The sequence below is a fragment of the Vombatus ursinus genome, unplaced genomic scaffold, assembly GCF_900497805.2.
Source record: "Vombatus ursinus unplaced genomic scaffold, bare-nosed wombat genome assembly UNPS02014832.1, whole genome shotgun sequence".
Lineage (NCBI taxonomy): Eukaryota > Metazoa > Chordata > Mammalia > Diprotodontia > Vombatidae > Vombatus > Vombatus ursinus.
The window spans coordinates 10,366,826-10,384,874 of NW_020954610.1; the positions used below are offsets into that span (position 1 = coordinate 10,366,826).

At 38.4% G+C, this 18,049-nt stretch overlaps 1 protein-coding gene across 4 annotated transcripts in view; it reads left to right on the top strand.

The window, feature by feature from the left end:
- Positions 1 to 556: 556 nt before the first annotated feature.
- The window catches only part of LOC114025649 (protein prune homolog 2-like), a 226,028-nt gene continuing 208,535 nt past the window's right edge, over positions 557 to 18,049 (top strand). For all 4 annotated transcript variants that reach the window (XM_027839125.1, XM_027839126.1, XM_027839128.1 and 1 more), the window contains exons 1-2: positions 557 to 670; positions 2,986 to 3,080. In XM_027839125.1, coding sequence (XP_027694926.1) covers positions 559 to 670; positions 2,986 to 3,080 — 207 coding nt within the window. In that variant the 5' untranslated portion in view covers positions 557 to 558. The remainder of the gene's footprint in view (positions 671 to 2,985; positions 3,081 to 18,049) is intronic.

Genomic DNA, 18,049 nt, shown 5'->3' on the forward strand with positions numbered 1-18,049 from the left:
TCAACTCAGTTCTTCCCTGTGCTCTATGCATTCTACCAGGTCCATATACACACAGCATGTGCCAGGCCAGTCAGATGATCCCCACTACTTTATCAGCTAGGAGAGATTAGTTGACTTGCTCTAGATCACACAGGGAGTAAATGGCAAAGCTGGATCATTTGACTTCATACTCAGCCCTCTTTCCACTGGCTATCTGTCTCTCCTTATTTTTTTAAGGGTTTTAAATTAATTAAATTATTTATCTCGGTCTGTTGTACTTGGGTCCATAACTTCTTAATTGTAAGTCTTAGTTTTAAGTCATGCTGATGGTTACTGGTGTGAAATGAACTTTGGCAGATTGTTATTAAAGCATTCATGTAGGAAATGGGCTTCAATGCCACCTTGAAAAGGACCTTTTTAATTTCTCGAAGTGGAATTTGAGAAGAGATGGGTAGGACCACTGATGATATGACTCAAAAAGACGTAGGCTCTCACATCACATATCAGTATTTAAAAGCCAGTGTCTCTTTCATTTCAGGGAGTATTCTTTTCAACTGGATGTCCATGGAATCTGAGAAGATGTCAGAGAAACAGGAAGAAATTCTTTCCATTCTAGAAGAGAAATTTCCTGATTTGCCTCCAAGAGAAGACATTATCAGTGTTCTGCAAGAGACCCAATGCAATGCTCAGGGTAAGTGTTAACATCATTGAGGCACATCACAACTCTTTTCTGAGTATAGGGGATAGTGTATTGCATTATTTCAGAAGTTGTGTTTCCTCTGCTTTTTTATGCTTGCAGATGATTTTCATTTAAATAACTGCAACCTGCCTGGGTACAGTTAGCTGATACTGCCAATACTCTGAGGTACTGATGTCTGGAAATGTTTCGGGTATTCATTCGGCTAATGTGTACCCCTGACACACCATTGTACAGTATTGATTTGTAGAGAGGGTTCTATTTTAAGAATAGGGTAGGGCTGACTGCAAACTAGAGAGCATTTTATAAATAAATTATATTTTAGAAGGATATGAAGAAGTGAAAGAGAAACGCTGGGTCGATGAAAATGTTCTGTTGATTAGAGGCTTAAAGGCTCACTTTACCAGGCTTCTTTAAATAAACAAAATTTCCTGATGAAGATGGGGACCATCATTCATTCAGCAAAAATAACCTTCAGGGTTCAGTGATCAGTATGGTTACATCCTCCATTGCCATAGAGCCCAGCTTCTCTACTACTGAGTGTGGTCTTAAGGATATGCTACAGCTGAAAAATTCATAAGCTGGTGATGAGCTTGGCTAGACTGATCCTCAGACAGTAGACACATCATGTCTCCCGCCCTTTGTTAGAAACCTTTCCAGTTTGTGTGGAGTCATCAGAGCTTGTGTTCCTTGGCATAGAATTTGAGAATCCAGGGTCACCTTCATGCTGTGATGAGATATTGGACGTGGATTTTAGTGAAAAAGAATAAAGCAAATATCTATAATATACACGTGGATAGGTTGCACAGTGTTTTCTGACACCTACTAGCTATGAGATCCTGGGCAAATCCTTGAACCTTTCAGTGTTTTAAGAAGCCCTATAAGACTATAAGTTGCAGAGAAAGGGCTGACCTGTATTGGTGGAGAAAGTTTCTCACTGAGACCTCCCTACATCAAGGCAATCACTGGTCCAGTCACTATCCCTGTCCCTATTTGCTTGAGTGTATCTATTTAGGAAATGCGTGATGAGAAAAGGTGGGCTGGTCATGTAGAGAGAGAAGGGGATAACAGATGGGCAGCCTAAGGGCTGTAACCCCCAAATGTAAAATGACCTGGGGCCGGGATTTTTAGATTTTTTTTTGTGCCATGGACTCCTTTGGCAAATAGTGAAGCCTAGGTACCCCTTTGCCAAATCATGTTTTTAAATGTGTAAAATAAAATATTTAAGATTGCAAGGAAATAAAATATATTGAAATATAGATGTCTATATATACCTATATATAAATATTTAAAGACCCTCCTGAAATCTATCCACAGACTCCTTAGGGGTCCATTGATTACCCACCCTTCCCCCCAACCAGGTTAAGAACCTTTGACTTAGAGGAAGACATCTTGACAGTAAATAGCTCTATGGAAGAACACAGGCAAAATACACACAATGATGAAATGGCATCCATTTGATGCCTAATTGGTGTTTTTGTTGCTGTTGATATCAGTACATTACAGACAATCTATTTGGGATACAGGACAGTTATGTAGTTTCCCATGATCTTTCAACCTTCAAGTCATAGGTAGCTTATAATCTACCAGTCTTTATTGACTGTCTAAGTTGTGAGGTTGCTAGATGGGGAGGCACATAATAGAGACACTTTTGTCCATATATTTCTATGGATTTTCTGTTGTTTGAAAAAAAGGTGAAGAAAAGCCATAACATATGCATAGGATGAGAATTTGCTGCCAGGAGAGTACCTGCTTCCTCTATTACGGATTTCATTCAAACCCACCAGACTAAAACTCTAAGCAATGCTGAAAATTTAGAATTAGGGAATACAGTATTTACCATTGTAATAATTACTACTATAAATCCTCTAGGAAAGAATGAATGACTGAATTAGAATAATTCCATCATTATTATATTTACCCACCAGATAAACTGCACATTGAAAAAATTCACTTGAAAAAAATTTTGGAAGTAAGAAATGTTGGTTCACTCAAAAGCGTCCTGGAAATAAATCAGAGAATGTAATTTTGCTATGGTATCATCAATGATCTATATAATTTGTGGCCTCAAATTTGTGTCAACAATAGTGATCTCTAAACTTGTTCATTTCATTGGTTTCCCTTACTATGGCATTAGGATACTAATGATTCCCTAAAAACAAATATGTATTTGAGAGATATTAAGTTTCCACAGTATTTGAGGGGGAAAAAGGAATTGAGGTTAATAGTGTGAACATTTTGACATAATATTGTTATACTGTAAATTTTCTCTACAGTAAAAGCATGCTATGTTCTCCTTCTTTTAACAGGTTTAAGTATTGAACAGACAGTGCTGAAGGATCTGAAGGAACTGTCAGATGGAGAAATAAAAGTAGCAATTAGTACTGTATACATGACCCTTGAGGTAAGGCTTGAAATTATGTAATGTTCAATATGAGTCATTATGTGATGCTTGAGTTTTTTTTCCCAGATTTCTTTGCCATTGGTTTTTTAAACTCTAAGTTGTTTGCTACGACTCCCTGTTTGTAGTATTATTTATATAGGAATGTGTATTAACATGTTCTAATATTCTAATGATCTATGATTTCATTAATATGGGTATCCCTATATTGTAGTCTGCTAGGTGGTATAGAATGTTGAACCTGGAGTCAGTAGACCCAATTTCAGGTCCTCCCTCAGACACTAGCTAGTTGTGTGATAAGTGGACAAGTCACTTAACCTCCTTCTGCCTTAGTTTCCTCACCTGTAAAATGGGGATAATAATATCATCTACCTCCCAGGGAAGTTATAAGGATCAAATAAGATACTACATGTAAAGCACTTTGTGAACCTTAAAATGCTATATCCATGCTATCTGTTACCACCACCACCACCACCACCACCACCACCACTACTACCACTATCATTCATGCCTGCCTATCCTGTATGACTTTTGCCTAAATCCACCATAATAGCTACATTCAACATCCTGGGGCCTTCCTTATATTCTCTGTTGTGAATACCCATGGAGTACCCATTGTTACGATATTTTAAAACATAAACAATGAAAAATATCCACTTTAATTCCTAGGGTATGGGCTACCATATCATATCTCAACAGAAAGTTAACAAAAAAATTGTCTGCTTCTGTCCCACATATTGTATGTGCTGCTTGACACTGCTTACTGGAACTGTGTGTCATTTCTTAAAAAAATAATCTCTACACTGGCTTTTGTAAGCTCCAGAGCCTGAGAAAACTTGTCATTTTGGTAATAAATCATGAAGGCTGTAGCACTAATAATAAGTAAATCTTTCCATTTTTATCACAGGGGTGACTCATGCTTAATATCTTTCTTGTCTTTGTATGGTTCTTTAGTGAATTATCTTTTTATCTGCTTTGGGAGTTTTCAGCAACTTGCATGTTAATCTTAATTAATTTTTCCTAATTAGAACTATATTTTATATAAGTACATTTGTAGCTGTCCAGAATTCTGTATATTCTTTTACAACTCTCTTGCTTTGTTTGGGCCTGTGTTCCTTGGTAGTTGTCTCCTACTCTTTTGTCAACATTATTCATATTCAACAAACATTTTTAAGTACCTCAGATGTATGACACTAGGTTAGATGCTGGGTCATCAATGTGATGAGGACCTGTGAGTTTATATCTTGGGTTTTTGGAGTTGTATATTCCCATGATGATCTCTATTTGAGTATCTTATATCTATGCCTGGATACATGTAACTTGTTATGCTCATATATGACAGTTTTAAGGAAAGATAAATGGATTTAGAGTCAGATGACCTGAGTTCAAGGCTCTGGCCCTGTTGTTTATCTCTTGTGGTGGATCAATTTACTTCCCTGTTCCTTCTTTTCCTTGTGTATAAAATGAACAAATTTGATTTATCAACAGTAAATCCCTGATACCAGAGATAGCAGGTTGTATTTAAAAAATATTTTCTTTTTTGTTTGATAGGGTGAAACCTGTGGACTCTATCTTTGAATAATACCTTTAAATACATAGAATAAAATATGTAGGATTATAAAGGGAACCAATTGTACTGAAATAATTACCAAAATATTTTAATATCAAGTTTATGTGCCCCAGATTAAGAACCCTTAGATTAGATGAAGCCCCTTTAAATTCTAATCTGTAATTTAGTGAGTATATGGATATTCAACATCCTCTCACTCAGGGGTATCCTAGAGCTTCCTTGAACAAAGTGAGAGCATTGTTAAATCATCATGAACATTTCCATCTTGTTTCTTTTTTTGTTTGTTTGTTCAGTCATTTTCATGACCCCATTTTGGGGTTTTCTTGGCAATGATACTGAAGTGGTTTGCCATTTCCTTCTCCAGCTCATTTTACAGATGAAGAAACTGAGACAGACAGGGTTAAGTGACTTGCCCAGAGTTACACAGCTAGTAAGTAGCTGAGGCCGGGTTTGAACTTGGGAACATAAGTCTTCCTGACTCCAGGTCTGGCACTCTATCCACTTTACCCTAGCTGTCCTGTTCATACATTTGTTGTTGAGTCATTTCAGTTGTATCCATTGTATGTGACTCTCCATGACCCCATTTCAGGTCTTCTTGGCAAAGATACTGGAGTGGTTTGCCATTTCCTTCTCCCATTCATTTTACATGTGAGGAAACTGAGGCAAACAGAGTTAAGTGACTTTGACCTGGGTCACACAGCTAGCCAGTGACTGAGGCTGGATTTGAATTCACCAAGATGAGTCTCCTGATTCCAAATCTGGCTCTTTATCCACTGTGCCACCTAGTTGCCCCTTGTTGATATTATTGATAATATAAACTATTAAGCCTTAAAACTGCATTAAGACTTTTGGGACATCTGGCCTGTATTCACACCAATAAACTGAATGTTGTTCTATGACCTTTGTAAAACTTGCTTCTCATTCCACTGATGATTCACTCTATGAGGGTGTGTCCTCCCAGGACTTGGCATAGTGCTTTGCACATAAATAGTGCTTAATAAAAATGCTTACTGATTTGAACTGCAGATGCTAGGTCAACAATATAAGAAAGATGCTGACTTCTAATACTAACCTTGTTAGTAGAGTGACTCTGCTCTCTCTGGAGAGTTGAGGATTGATAATTACCACAGCTGATCTTCAAAGTGGGTACAGCCAGAAAATGTACCTTAAACATTTTGTGGAGTATAGTGGAGAGATAAAACTGACATTAACCTCCAGGGCTCAAAGAGATACATCCTATACATGGGTCAGCGGAAACAGGCCCTGTTTATGCTTGTACAATGTGCCTTAGGGATCCCTAACCTTTCCCAATATCACACCAGTTAATGGCATCTTACTAAGTTTTAAGTGCCTTTTTTGAAACTCCTTTCTAAATTCACACAGAACAACTTAGGGAACTGCCATTTGTAGCAAAATTTTTGACTTTATTTGAAGACTCTATCATTGAATTACTTCAGCCATTGTGTACCTTCATTTATATTATGCAGTGTATATCAATGGCTGCTGTGTCAAGGTATGCTCAATCGCAAATATTTAGCATGCTGAACAAGTGATGCAATGATAACCCTAGCTCGACAATAATTTACATTTTGGTCTTTTAATTAATCAGTTGGTTAACTACATGCCTGGCAATGCAATCTGATTTCTTGAAAGTGGAAGACCAATGGATAAATCAAACATGCATGTCATTTTAAACTATTACCAGCTGTGTAGAAGCTATTCACTTTCTTCTGGTACAGATGTTTAAGAGGGAAAAAAGAGGGAAATCTAGAGATGGAGATCTGGTTTTATCTCTAGGCAGTATAGTAATTGAGCAGGGGGAGGAGAAGAGGAGAGGTTCCTGATTATTTCTATTAAAACCCTTTTGATATCTAACTGCTTCAAGATTTCTTTTTCTGCTTGTGTTTCCAAGTTCCCTTTCTCTACACTCCTTGAGAGCAGGGATTGTTTCATTCTTCATATTTGAATCCCCAGCATACTGTACAGTGTTCTTCCTGCATATTTGATTGACAAAATGCTGATTCTTTTTGAGTCTATATGGATATTATTATTAATTCTTTGATATAATGTATGGTAGGTGCTTTAAAATGCTTGTTTATTGATCTCATTAGCACTGTTTCTTAACTCCCTGGAGATCTCATGATCTCTCTATTCCTTTTAAATTATGGCCAACTTTGCTTCCTTTCTGTTCAATTCCATGCTGTGGGCAGATTTCCATTACTACATTTCCTTCCCTTCCACTCCCTACCCCTATCTACCCCCCTCCCTTTCTTATTTTGAAGAAGGGACCAAAGGATCCATACTTCATTTTTTGGACTTTGCCACCATGTCCCTCATTACTGAGGGTGGGTCTCTTCTCCCCCAACCCCCTTTCAGCTCCCTTTTGTGGGCTGTCTTATTCCAGTAGACGGTAAGTTCTTTTAAGTCAGGGACTGACTTTCTTTTTGCTTATATTTGGATTGCTGGCTCTCAGCACAATGCTGGGCACATAGTAAGCACTTAACAAAAGCTTGTTGACTTGATTTTTGACAAGCTTACTGATAATTATTACCCACTACTCACCTCCAAAGGATAAGCATAAAAGAGAAAGGAGGTAAAGTTTAAGTGAATTGTAGCATAAAATCAAAGAATATCAGAACTGGAAGGAATCCTAGAAATCATTTCATTGAATCTCATTTTATAGATAAGAAATTTAAGGCTCAGAGTGATCAAGTGAATTACTCAAGGTTACATAGCTAGCAAGTGACACAATCTTCTATATTAGCTGTTTACTTCCTCTAGTAAAAGATTTGGGGAGGAAGTTTAAAGTATTGAGAAAAATGGCCATTTCCAATTTCTCCATTGACTCCCTTTCCCTTCAAGGATTTTCTTGATATTCAATTTTAAACTAAATAGGGTATAGTGGTAAAGGATCATTCCTCCTGGGATTTGTCCCCTAAGATATGACCCTGAGTCTGGAATACTTCTATTGGTGGTCCTGTACTAGAGAGATAAGATCCAATTGTTTGGAGGACAAAGTTGGAGAATAGATATAGATGAAAGTATGGTAGGCTAATTAAAAAAAAAAAAAGGTACTCCATTCAGTCTTGAAATATGAAGACTGAGGAGAAAATCTGATGGAAGCCTGTACAATCATGGAAGACTGTAATGAAAAGAAACAACTTTTTTCATCAAATTCTGAACCATTAGACCTGGAAAGTGCCCCTTGAAGTTTAAAATAATTAATTTTGGAAAGGGAAGTAACGGGATCTTGTCAGAAGCCTTTGGTTTTTGCACCAGTCTTTTCTAGTAATCCTTTTCTTGCCTTTCTTCCCACCCACGATGAGCCTTTTTTTATGACAAGGAAAAGTTTGACAAAACTAACCAATGTACTGAGTGTTTTTCAACAGTTTAAGAAATATTCTGTAGCCATAGTTCCCTGCCTCTCCAATTAAAGGCTCTCTTACCTTGTTTCCACTAATGGATCTTCCGTTTAAAAACTATTGCCTTTCAACATTGCTAAGCATAATTTTGGCACAGTGGAAGGAAATTTGGGTTAATTAGGGGTATTACCTTTTGGGATTATGCTTCTGTTTGATGCCTGTTTTCACTCTAAATGAGTAGAGGTTGAACTTTGGTTGACTACTGTTATCGAATTCTGTTGTCCTATTAATATCACATCAAACATTTTCCCCTCACCACTGACCTCTGCTCTGATCAAAGAGAGTATTGCAGTGAATCTATTCAGAGACTTTTGGGTAGTAAATGAGTCACCAAATGGGATCAAGAGAGATGGGTTGTCCTGTGGCAGGACTCAGAAGAACAGACATAATTAACACTAGGTTGATTTGTCCCTCTTATTGTAGTTCTTGAGAGGCAGACACCAATATTCCTGTAGGAAACACATGCCCTCACTTTCCATTCCGCAGGAATGACAATGCAAAGGTGTGAACTGGTTCTGAATGCACAAGTTTTACTCTCTGAAAATGAGAGTCATTCTCATCAGAAACACTTGTTTAGAGTGCTAATGATCTCTTTGCTTAGTTTTGGTATAGCCATTCTGAAGGCATTACTCTTTCTGTTAATAATATGCTAGTGGCAAGGGATTCACTGGATAGGTGCCAGCTACAGCTTTGCTCTTCCCTAATGTTTTCTCACTGATGCAACTGCTCTTTACCATGAGGGATGAATGCTTTCTTTGGAAGATATAGTTCATGGTGACATTAACTGAACTTTAAACAGTAGGACCTGCAATAAATTAGTATCAGTCATTATTTCTGTTCTTACTAACAGTTATGAGCCTTAGATGGAGGGGTCACAGAAGGCCAGTAATACAAAAAAGCAATGAGTGTTATTATGGTATATTTTAACTTAGATGCAAGGAGGCCCAAGGCCTAAAACAAAACAAACAAGAGTAGGGACATAGAGGAAGAGACGAAGAGAAAGAGTGGGAGAAGGAAGGAAGGGTATAGGACAAAGGGAATAACTAGGTCTCAGTCACTGGAGGGGTTGGTTGCTAGACTATTGTGTAGGATGGTCAACAGGAAGAATAAGGGAGTCAGCAGAGGTCCTTTGGAGAGTCCTTCCTTAGACCAGGTACCTGCAGCATTTCCAAATTCTCCATTGCTTCTCTTACTCAATGCCTGGCATATATAGTCTTTACACCAGGATGAGTAGTTGAAGCAGCTGAAGGTCATGGATTTTGTATGGAGGGGGTGGGTTCTCACTCAGGTGAATCTAGTTGCTATCCCATCTCCAATGTCATACCTATGGGGATTCAGGGTATTAGTCATGCCATTCATTTATCCTTCCTGTGACTCCCCAGAACCGAACTCCCTTTCTTGTCCATGGTACTCCTGTATGTTCTGTCTCTCCCATTAGAATGTAAGCTTTGATGCCAGGGGCTGTCTCACTTTTGTATTTGCATTCCCAGCACATAACAGAGTGCCTGGCATATAATAGGTCTTTAATATATATTTTTTCACTCATTCATTCTATTAAACAGAGAGTGCATCCATAGTGGGGGTTGGGGCAGGGTTGAAAATTTCCTGAAAATGACAGAGCAAGGATGTTAAGAAGAAAGGGCATACCTAATGTCCAGAACAGAGACAGACTTCCTCAAAAGAGCATTGTAAGTCTCAGAGAAACCTAGAAGTACAAGATTTCTTAAACTACCACAGCTGTTTATGGTCACAATTTCCCTTTCCCATTTCCTATTTGACTATTGTCATCATAATACATTCTTGATTCTCTTTTCCTCACCATTCATTTCATTCCTTTCCCACTTTCTCTTTACCATTTGTCCTTGGTCAGTCATGGAACATCCCTCACTCTCCATGTCCAATGGACACATGCTATACAAAATATGCTACACTACACTATTTCTTAGCTCTCAACATTTACCTGTGGAATATGGTTTTGCTTTGTTCTTGATGCTGCTCTTCAGTTAGGACCTAGCCAAATCCACATACCAGCCTCAGGTGTTCCCATTAACAAGTGGCCTAGGTTCCAAGATGGGATGAAGGTTTATGTCCATGTGTGGAGGGTGGTTAATGGCATTTAGCCGCTTTTATGGTGGCAGAGTGGGAAAACTGCCCAGTACAGAGATGAGATCCCAACTGAAGGCTTAGTGCTATCTTTGGACATGAAAATCTTGAAGTTGATAGAATGGAACCCTATGTGTGCAGAGTCCAGCTAGATGTTGACTTCTTACTGATGGTGCCATCCTGTCTGTTATCACTCTGAAATTGGTTGTATTCTACATATAGTGATGGCAGAGCAGATGCAGTTATTGACTGTGCCCTTATAGATGAATCCTTAGAACCCTTGCCTCATATATTAATGACATTTGTATTCTGTATGATTAAATGCCATGTAATTTAGGATTGTCTACAATTTAGAGATTGTCTTGTTTTTCATTAAGGCAGTAGTTTTGTGCTGCTGAAACCTCAAATCTATGGTTTTCAGCCTAGGGAATAATGCATTTTTGGATTCAAACACATCCATAAAATATAATAGATGTGCAGATGCCACTGTAATTAAGCGTTACTTTTCTAAGTACTGTGGTCTACTGGGCCCCTGTAGACATGGCAGTCAGTGTTTGAATGGAAATAAATGATCTTTGGAAGTTCTAAATCCCTAATCTAGATTTTTCTCTTTAAAATGATCTTCCATGTGTTTCCTCAGAGCCCTGATTCACTCAGGGCCCTTGTGGACAGCAGATGTTCTCAAGCTATCTGCTAAAATAGTGGTAGTAGCTATTGTTTGACATGATGGTAAAAGTTCCAAAATCCAATAGTGGCAAAAGAGGTTTTCAATTTCTGGGATGTTCCCTTCTTGTCAGAGAGAAACTTTCTATTTCTTTCTTTTGAAGAGAGTTGTTCAGTGCTGTATCTGAACAGCAATTACTATTTAGAAGAAGTATGGAAAGTACAGTGTTTGAGAAATCTTTTACCTACTTGATTCCTTGCATTTAAAAAAGAAACTCAGATATTGACTTCGATGTCCTCCCCCGAACTGTTTAAATCCTACCCATTGTTCAAAGCCAAGTACGGGACTTCCTTCACCAGGAAGCCTCCTCTACTACTCAAATTCTCATTTATTTCCCTTTCCTTTGAATTGTCATAGTAATTACAGCTTGAATTATTCAAATTAAGCCCTAATTATATGTTGCTATATATATATTTTCCAGTTGTTTCATGTATGCTAAACTTATCTCCCCAACCAGATTGTAAGTTCCTTGAGGGCATGAATCTAGCAATATACACTTCTTCAGAGCTGAGAGCACATAGCAGGGACTCAGCAAATACTTGCTGATTGATAGATGATATTGTATAAGCAGAGTCCGTGTCAGACTAGTTAATAATTTTCCCCCTTTAACTCTGATTTGTATTTCATTTTTCCTCTCTTCTTCCACTCCTCCCTCTCTCCTTTCTTTTCTTTTCTTCCTTCCTTCTTTCCTTCCTTCCTTCCTTTCCTCCTCACTCCCTTCTTTCTTCATCCCTTCCTTCCTCCCTCCCTCCTTCCTTCATTCCTTCCTTTCCTTCTTAATAAATTAGGAAGAAAAACTAACTTATTTGGTGATATTTGAACAAGGTATTAAGTAACTGGCACATTCTTGGTGATTAGTATGTTTTAGTCACTTTCTCTCTGAAAGGCTATTTCTGCCTCAAAAGTAATATTAGGTAGATAAGGAATAGCATGCCTATTTATGGATGAGCAAGGTGCTCATCAGGCTGGTAGAATAAAGACATCAATTGCATAGGATGAGAAGGCATTGATGAGTTGCCATGTGCACCAACAATGAAGTACCCACATTAACAAGGTCATAGATCTTCTGAATCATTAATGTATGGTTACGGATGGGTTTTTTTTTTTTTTGGCTTTGACAGGGCCAAGATTTCATCAGTATAGGGGAACTCTGAGTGAGAAACCATTTCAAACAGTGCAGATCTGCCCCTGCTCTCCAATTTATAATCTTAGAAATTTGCTTGTAGTGTGAAGAAGTTGTGACTTGTCCAGGGTCACACAGCCAGTATGTGTCAGAGGTAGGACCTGAACCCAGATCTTCTTGGTTTTTCATTCTGAAATCATCTGTCTGCCTACTTTTCCAGGCTGCTTCTGATTTCAGTTATTGATGTTAATTAATAAGCTTTCAATATATTACTGCCAATGACAATGTGTTCAAATAAAGAAGTGATGACCACTTGTTAGGGCTGTTGTAGAAGAGATTTCAGCCCTGGGAGGAAGGTTGACCCTCTCACGTCCGGCATGACCAAGGGCCTGAGGTCAGGCCAGATGAGTATCAGTTGAATTTTTAACTTAAAGAAGAGAAGATTTAGGGGGATGGTCAAGTATTGTCTTAAAAAGCATTTGAAAGGGCTATAATGTGAAAGACAACTAGACTTATTCTTCATGGCTACAAAGGGTAGGACAATGAATGGGTAGAAATTGCAGAGGTAAATTCTGGCTCGATGAAAGAAAATAGCTTCTAATGATTATGAGCTACCCAAGAGTGGAATGGCCTGCTTAGTGGGTTCCCCCTCACTGCAGGTCTATGTATGAAAGATGGATGGCCATGTGATAGAGGATATTGTAGAGGGGCTTCCTGATTGAGTATGGGTTAGCCTTTGAGATCCTTTGTAATTCTGAGGTTCTGTCTTTTCTGAGTGCTATTTTTCATGGCTTCATTTGCCTAAAAATTCCATCATTTCTCTTTAGTGACAGAAATTCTGAGAACCAGGAAGTTTGGGTTCCATAATATCAACAACAACATAGTCTTTCCAGGAAGTTTTGAATTGGTAGACAAAAGCTGCGCGTCTACTGTTTGGCTTCGTATTGACTCCCTGGGTATCAAGCAGGAAGTTACTTGAGTTTTTTTCCTCATGCATTTCTATGTGTTCATATTAGCAGATGCTTCAAGTAACATGGGCAGGAAATTAATAAGGAAGAATATAGGATTTCCTAACAGACCAGCAAACAATGACTTACATAACAATAATGAGTCAAAGACACAAGACCTGATAAGGACAGGTGACATATGGGCTCAGACTGAGATTGAGGGAGGAAAGAAGATGGAGCAGACAAGTCCTCAGAAGAAACCTAGCCAGAGAGAAAGCATCTCTTGTCAAAAGTTCAGTCATTACTATCTGTTCCTTTCTACACCGTCCTCACTCTGATTGTGCCTACTGAGTAGAATAGAATAGAGACCTAGGACAAATTGAGCCCATTGCTGATTATTGCTGTTGATTCCCTACAACCCTTCCCTTTTTTGATGTACTTTTTTTTTTAATACTAGACTTGTAACTCCATTGGCATGGGGAGTTCTTGGTGAGGAAATGCCCTCTGCTAGTACAGATCTGTAACTGTTCTACAATCTGGAGTCTTAAGAGATTTCCCTGGGGCCATAAATTGACCATAAATGCTCAGTCAGTATGTGTCAGAAACTGTTCTTGAATGCAGTTTTTTTTTGTGGTGTTAGGTCTATGTATGGCTCTTTCTATTATAACAGAGGTTGTTCTAAAGATCCTATTTCCATTAATTCCCTCTTAACCGTGTTTAAGGTTTTGTTTAGAATTTTTATGTTACAAAAGGCCCTCCCTTGAGTTGAGAAATGCCTGGAATTTACTCCTCTTGAAATCCTGTCTTTTTGATTTAGAACTGGAGTCAGAGGCAAATGGCCAAAGATCATGGCTGTCTTAGGCTTCCACCATGTATTCAGTCCCTGGTTGTCCCCATGACTACACTGTCTGGTAGTTTAGACATGAATTCAAGACATATTTAGTATAATCACTAGCACTGCTGATTTGCCACTCTATCTTGCAACTGGATTCAACACCATGTGGTTACCAAGGGGAAAAAAGAAACAACAAAACTTTGAGGAGTCATGAAAAATGAATTTAGTCCCAAGCTTGCTGGTTAAAAACCTCACAGAAGGCAAAATAGCCTTATTGGGGCATAGTAGCTGAGCCTCTTGTAGCCAGTATATAATACTAGGAAAAGAGAATACTCATTTGGGTCCCAAGTAAATTTTCTCATTACTTTGGTGTAGTGGATAGAGTGCTGGCTTTGGAATCAGGAAAACCTGGTTTCAAGTTCTGCCTTTCGCACATGTTGGTCATGTGACTCTGGACAAGTCACTTAATCTTCCTGTGTACCCTATTCTACTCTTGAAGATTATAATTTGCAGCCCATCTGAATGGGTAGAAGCTTCTTGACCTGAGAACTCCCTAGGTGAAATTACAGGTCTGAACTTAGAAACAAAAAGTTATCCACTTGTAGATATTTTGGTATAGGCAGATACTGTGGAGAAATATTTATCTCTCCTTTCATGTTGAGTGTATGGAGCAGAAGGGATAGCAGACAGCACATAAAACATGGTGCCTGCCCCAGGCATAAACTGACTTTAGAAGAGTTTGTTTCCAGAACTCAGATATTCCCACTTGCTACCATATGCAAATGCCACCAAGTGGGAATGAAAAAAAAAAACAAAACAAAACCCAGAGGCAAGCTTCTCAAGGAACTGAGGATAGGTCAGTCAGGATAAAACCAGCAATGGTGATTTGCCTTGTTGCAGAAAAGAAAATCCTGGGAAGGGCATTATGCTTTTTGTAGGAGTCCCGCGTGTCTCAGAAATGCAAGTTAGAAACCAAGAGACCAAGTGTGTTGCTTTATAATATTCTAATTTATGCATTTTGGTGAGTTTTGTTTTGCATGACTTAAGAGTACACATGTATATCCTAACTATAATCATATATCCCTTCTTTCTATCCCTTCCCTAGTTTGTGTGACATCAATGTAACTACAGCATTTGTAGCCCAGGGATGCTCTCACTGTCTTCTTATAGGGATAAAAATTGGGAAGAAATTTCTCCTATCCAATGCTGTGCCATTGAGTTCTGTTCACTTTCATCTTGGTTACCCTTTTAACTCTCTTCATGTCTATTGTGGTCCTACATAAATAGGCACTTTAGGCATATAACTGATCTTGCTAGGGACTTTTAGGATGCAAAAATTTGTAGTTGAGAAATATTACTAATACAGTTTTTCATTTGTTCAGTAAGTTTGATACTGGTTGATTGCTTTGGGTGATGGCTTAGATTGACCTTCTGGGTTTAGCATGCCATTATTCTTCATGAATTATTATGTTTTTTTTTCTTTTATTTGAACTCAACATTCATCTCTTTGTATTTCGGTCAAAGGGCAGCTAGATGGTGCTATGGATAGAGCACTGACCCAAGAGACAGGAAGGCAAGTTCAAATCCATCCTCAGACACTTATTAGCTGTGTGACCTTGGCAGCTCATTTAATCCTGTTTACTTAAGTTCCTCATCCGTAAAATGAGCTGAAGAAGGAAATAGCAAACGACTCTAGTATCTTTACCAAGAAAATCCCAACTGGGATCATGGAGAATTGGAAAGAACTCAACAACAACAAAATTGTGATCTAAACTACATTTGCATTAGAGTTGAAGCCAGAAGGTGTCCCTACCTATGGCCTGCCTAGAACATCCATCTTCTTCTTATCTCCCATCTATTTAGCCTATTTCATGGTCTCTGATATGTCCATTAAAGTATATTTTGTTTTTCACAACACTGTGCCCTTCTTATTTCCTTTTGGAAGGCAGTGTATAACTCTGTCCCTTGGATATCACCCAACTGCGTCTGACCCAAGCAATTATTCCTAGCTATTCCTCTAGCCTGGACACCATGATTCCTTATTTATTTTACAGCTTCACAATTTACATTTACATTTAAAATTTACATTATATTTTCATTTTGAAAAGTGACTCCTCAAAATGTTTTCTCTATTTAGAAAAAATAGTTAAGACTGCACGAGTATGTTTTATGTAACAACTGAATAATTCCATCTATTACTCCACCCCCTGTCTCCCCCTAGTGCCTTCCCACTTCCCAATTACCTTCTATTTACTTTGTATATATCCGGCATAGACTGATATGCATGCATATTGTATCCCCTAATAGAATATAAATTCCTTGAGGGCAAGGACTCATTTCTGTCTTCATATCCCCAATGCCTACCACCATTCTTGGCACATAGTAGGTTTGTCAGTAAGTTAGTCAACAAGTATTTATGAAATACTTACTATGTGTCAAACACAATCCTTAATAAATTCTGATTGTGGTTGATTTGAATGTGGATACTTCTAGTTCTTAACTTGGAATCCATTAACCTGTTTTAAAAAAAAATCTGAATAAATATATTTCAATATAATTGGTTTGCTTTGTAATTCTACATATTTTATGCATTAAGAAAACAGTATTTCAAGGAGTCTTTACCAGACTGTCAGAGGGGTCCATGACACAAGATAGGTTAAGAATCCAAATCTAGCCCTATAAATTCAAAATAACCTTTTTTTTGGGGGGAGGATACCATCCCACCCCCAAGGAATATATTGGAAAAAGCATTTTAAAGTTTATTTTAAAATTATATTAAATTTTATGTTTTTATTTTGCTGCAGCTTATGTTAAGGAAAAGCATAAATTTCTGGACTCTTGAAAATAAGCCCATGTTCTCAGTCCCTTGTTATCAGTGGTATAGATGAAAGAGAATGAAGTCACAAGGCTCCACCCTTGTGAGAGGTAGTGAACTGGGCTCCCATGCTTAAATCCGACACCTCTGTTGTCGCTACCCTTCGGCAAATGTTGGCTCTTGGAAGGCGAAGCTCGCTAGATTTCTATTCCCTCATTTCAGCAGTCCCGCAGGATTACATGGAACGGGAACCTAGCTTATTATGGTAATTCTCTCTCAAGTTCTGCACTGGCAAGGAAACTCAGCACACTGCTCTTCCCAGAGTACGGCGGTGACTATTTGAACTTTCTTTCTAACGGTCTCTCGTTCTGTTTCACATCCTTCCTATCTATGAAGGGAAGCCCTCGGGCCAGAATTCTCTGCTAGCATGACTGCTCTAAGCACTCTGTAAATAATTTTTAAAAACCGTAGTGTAATGTCATTTTGATGGTTTAATTTCTGGAAGGATTGGGCTAATTACTTTTTCAGGGATGTGCGCAGACCCGTTCTCCGATGCCTGGCGTTACTTTTAATAGCAGCTGTCGCTTACCTTCCCTCGTCTTTGTTTTTCTTTCTGTCCCTATCCTGCTGATTTGGGGACCTGACCCTGGTTTAATTTAGTTTGTCTGCAGCATTCCTGTGAGTCATGTGCAATATTTTAATGGTTAATTACTACATTGTAACAACTTGTCAGAGAGCCCAAGCTATGAAATAGTGGGGAGAACTGGTCTGCTTTCTTTGTGACAAAAGAGCCCTCTCTGTGAAAGAGGGGCTAGATGAGAAAGCCCCCGTTTCATTCCAGAGGTGTTTGCTCCCTCATTAGCTACACCCGCCAAGGTGGGAGGGCTTTATGAAGCACCAGTGAATAGTTTTCCCAGTCAAATAGATGAAATAATAAATTTGAACCCAGTAGCTAGGGCCAATTTAGGGGAAAAAAATTGAAACAAGGGAATCATGGGGGTGAGTGGGTATAATTTACAGATCAGAGTTTATTGTTTTGGGCTAAAAAGCAACCATGTTTGGAAGAAACATGACTGGCTCTTTCGAGATATTGAGAGATTGCTATGTCAGTGGTGCAGACTAGTGGTGGAAAGATTGAAACAAAGAATCGGACATTTACTTGAGACTATTTGGCTAACTGCTTCAATATACTCACTTGAGTCCAAATTCATTGCATTCATTCATTCAGTAAATTTTTATTAAATGCCTGTTGTATGCAGAACATTATGATGGGGTTAAGTATGCAGAGGTTTTCAAAAAATGAGACTGCCTCAAGAAGCTTACACTCTGATAGAGAGTCCATGGCAGAAATAAGTATAACATATAACATAAGGAGGGGTGGGGGCAAAGATGAGATCCAGATAAAGAGGTCTAGGAATATTTTAGTAAAGAAA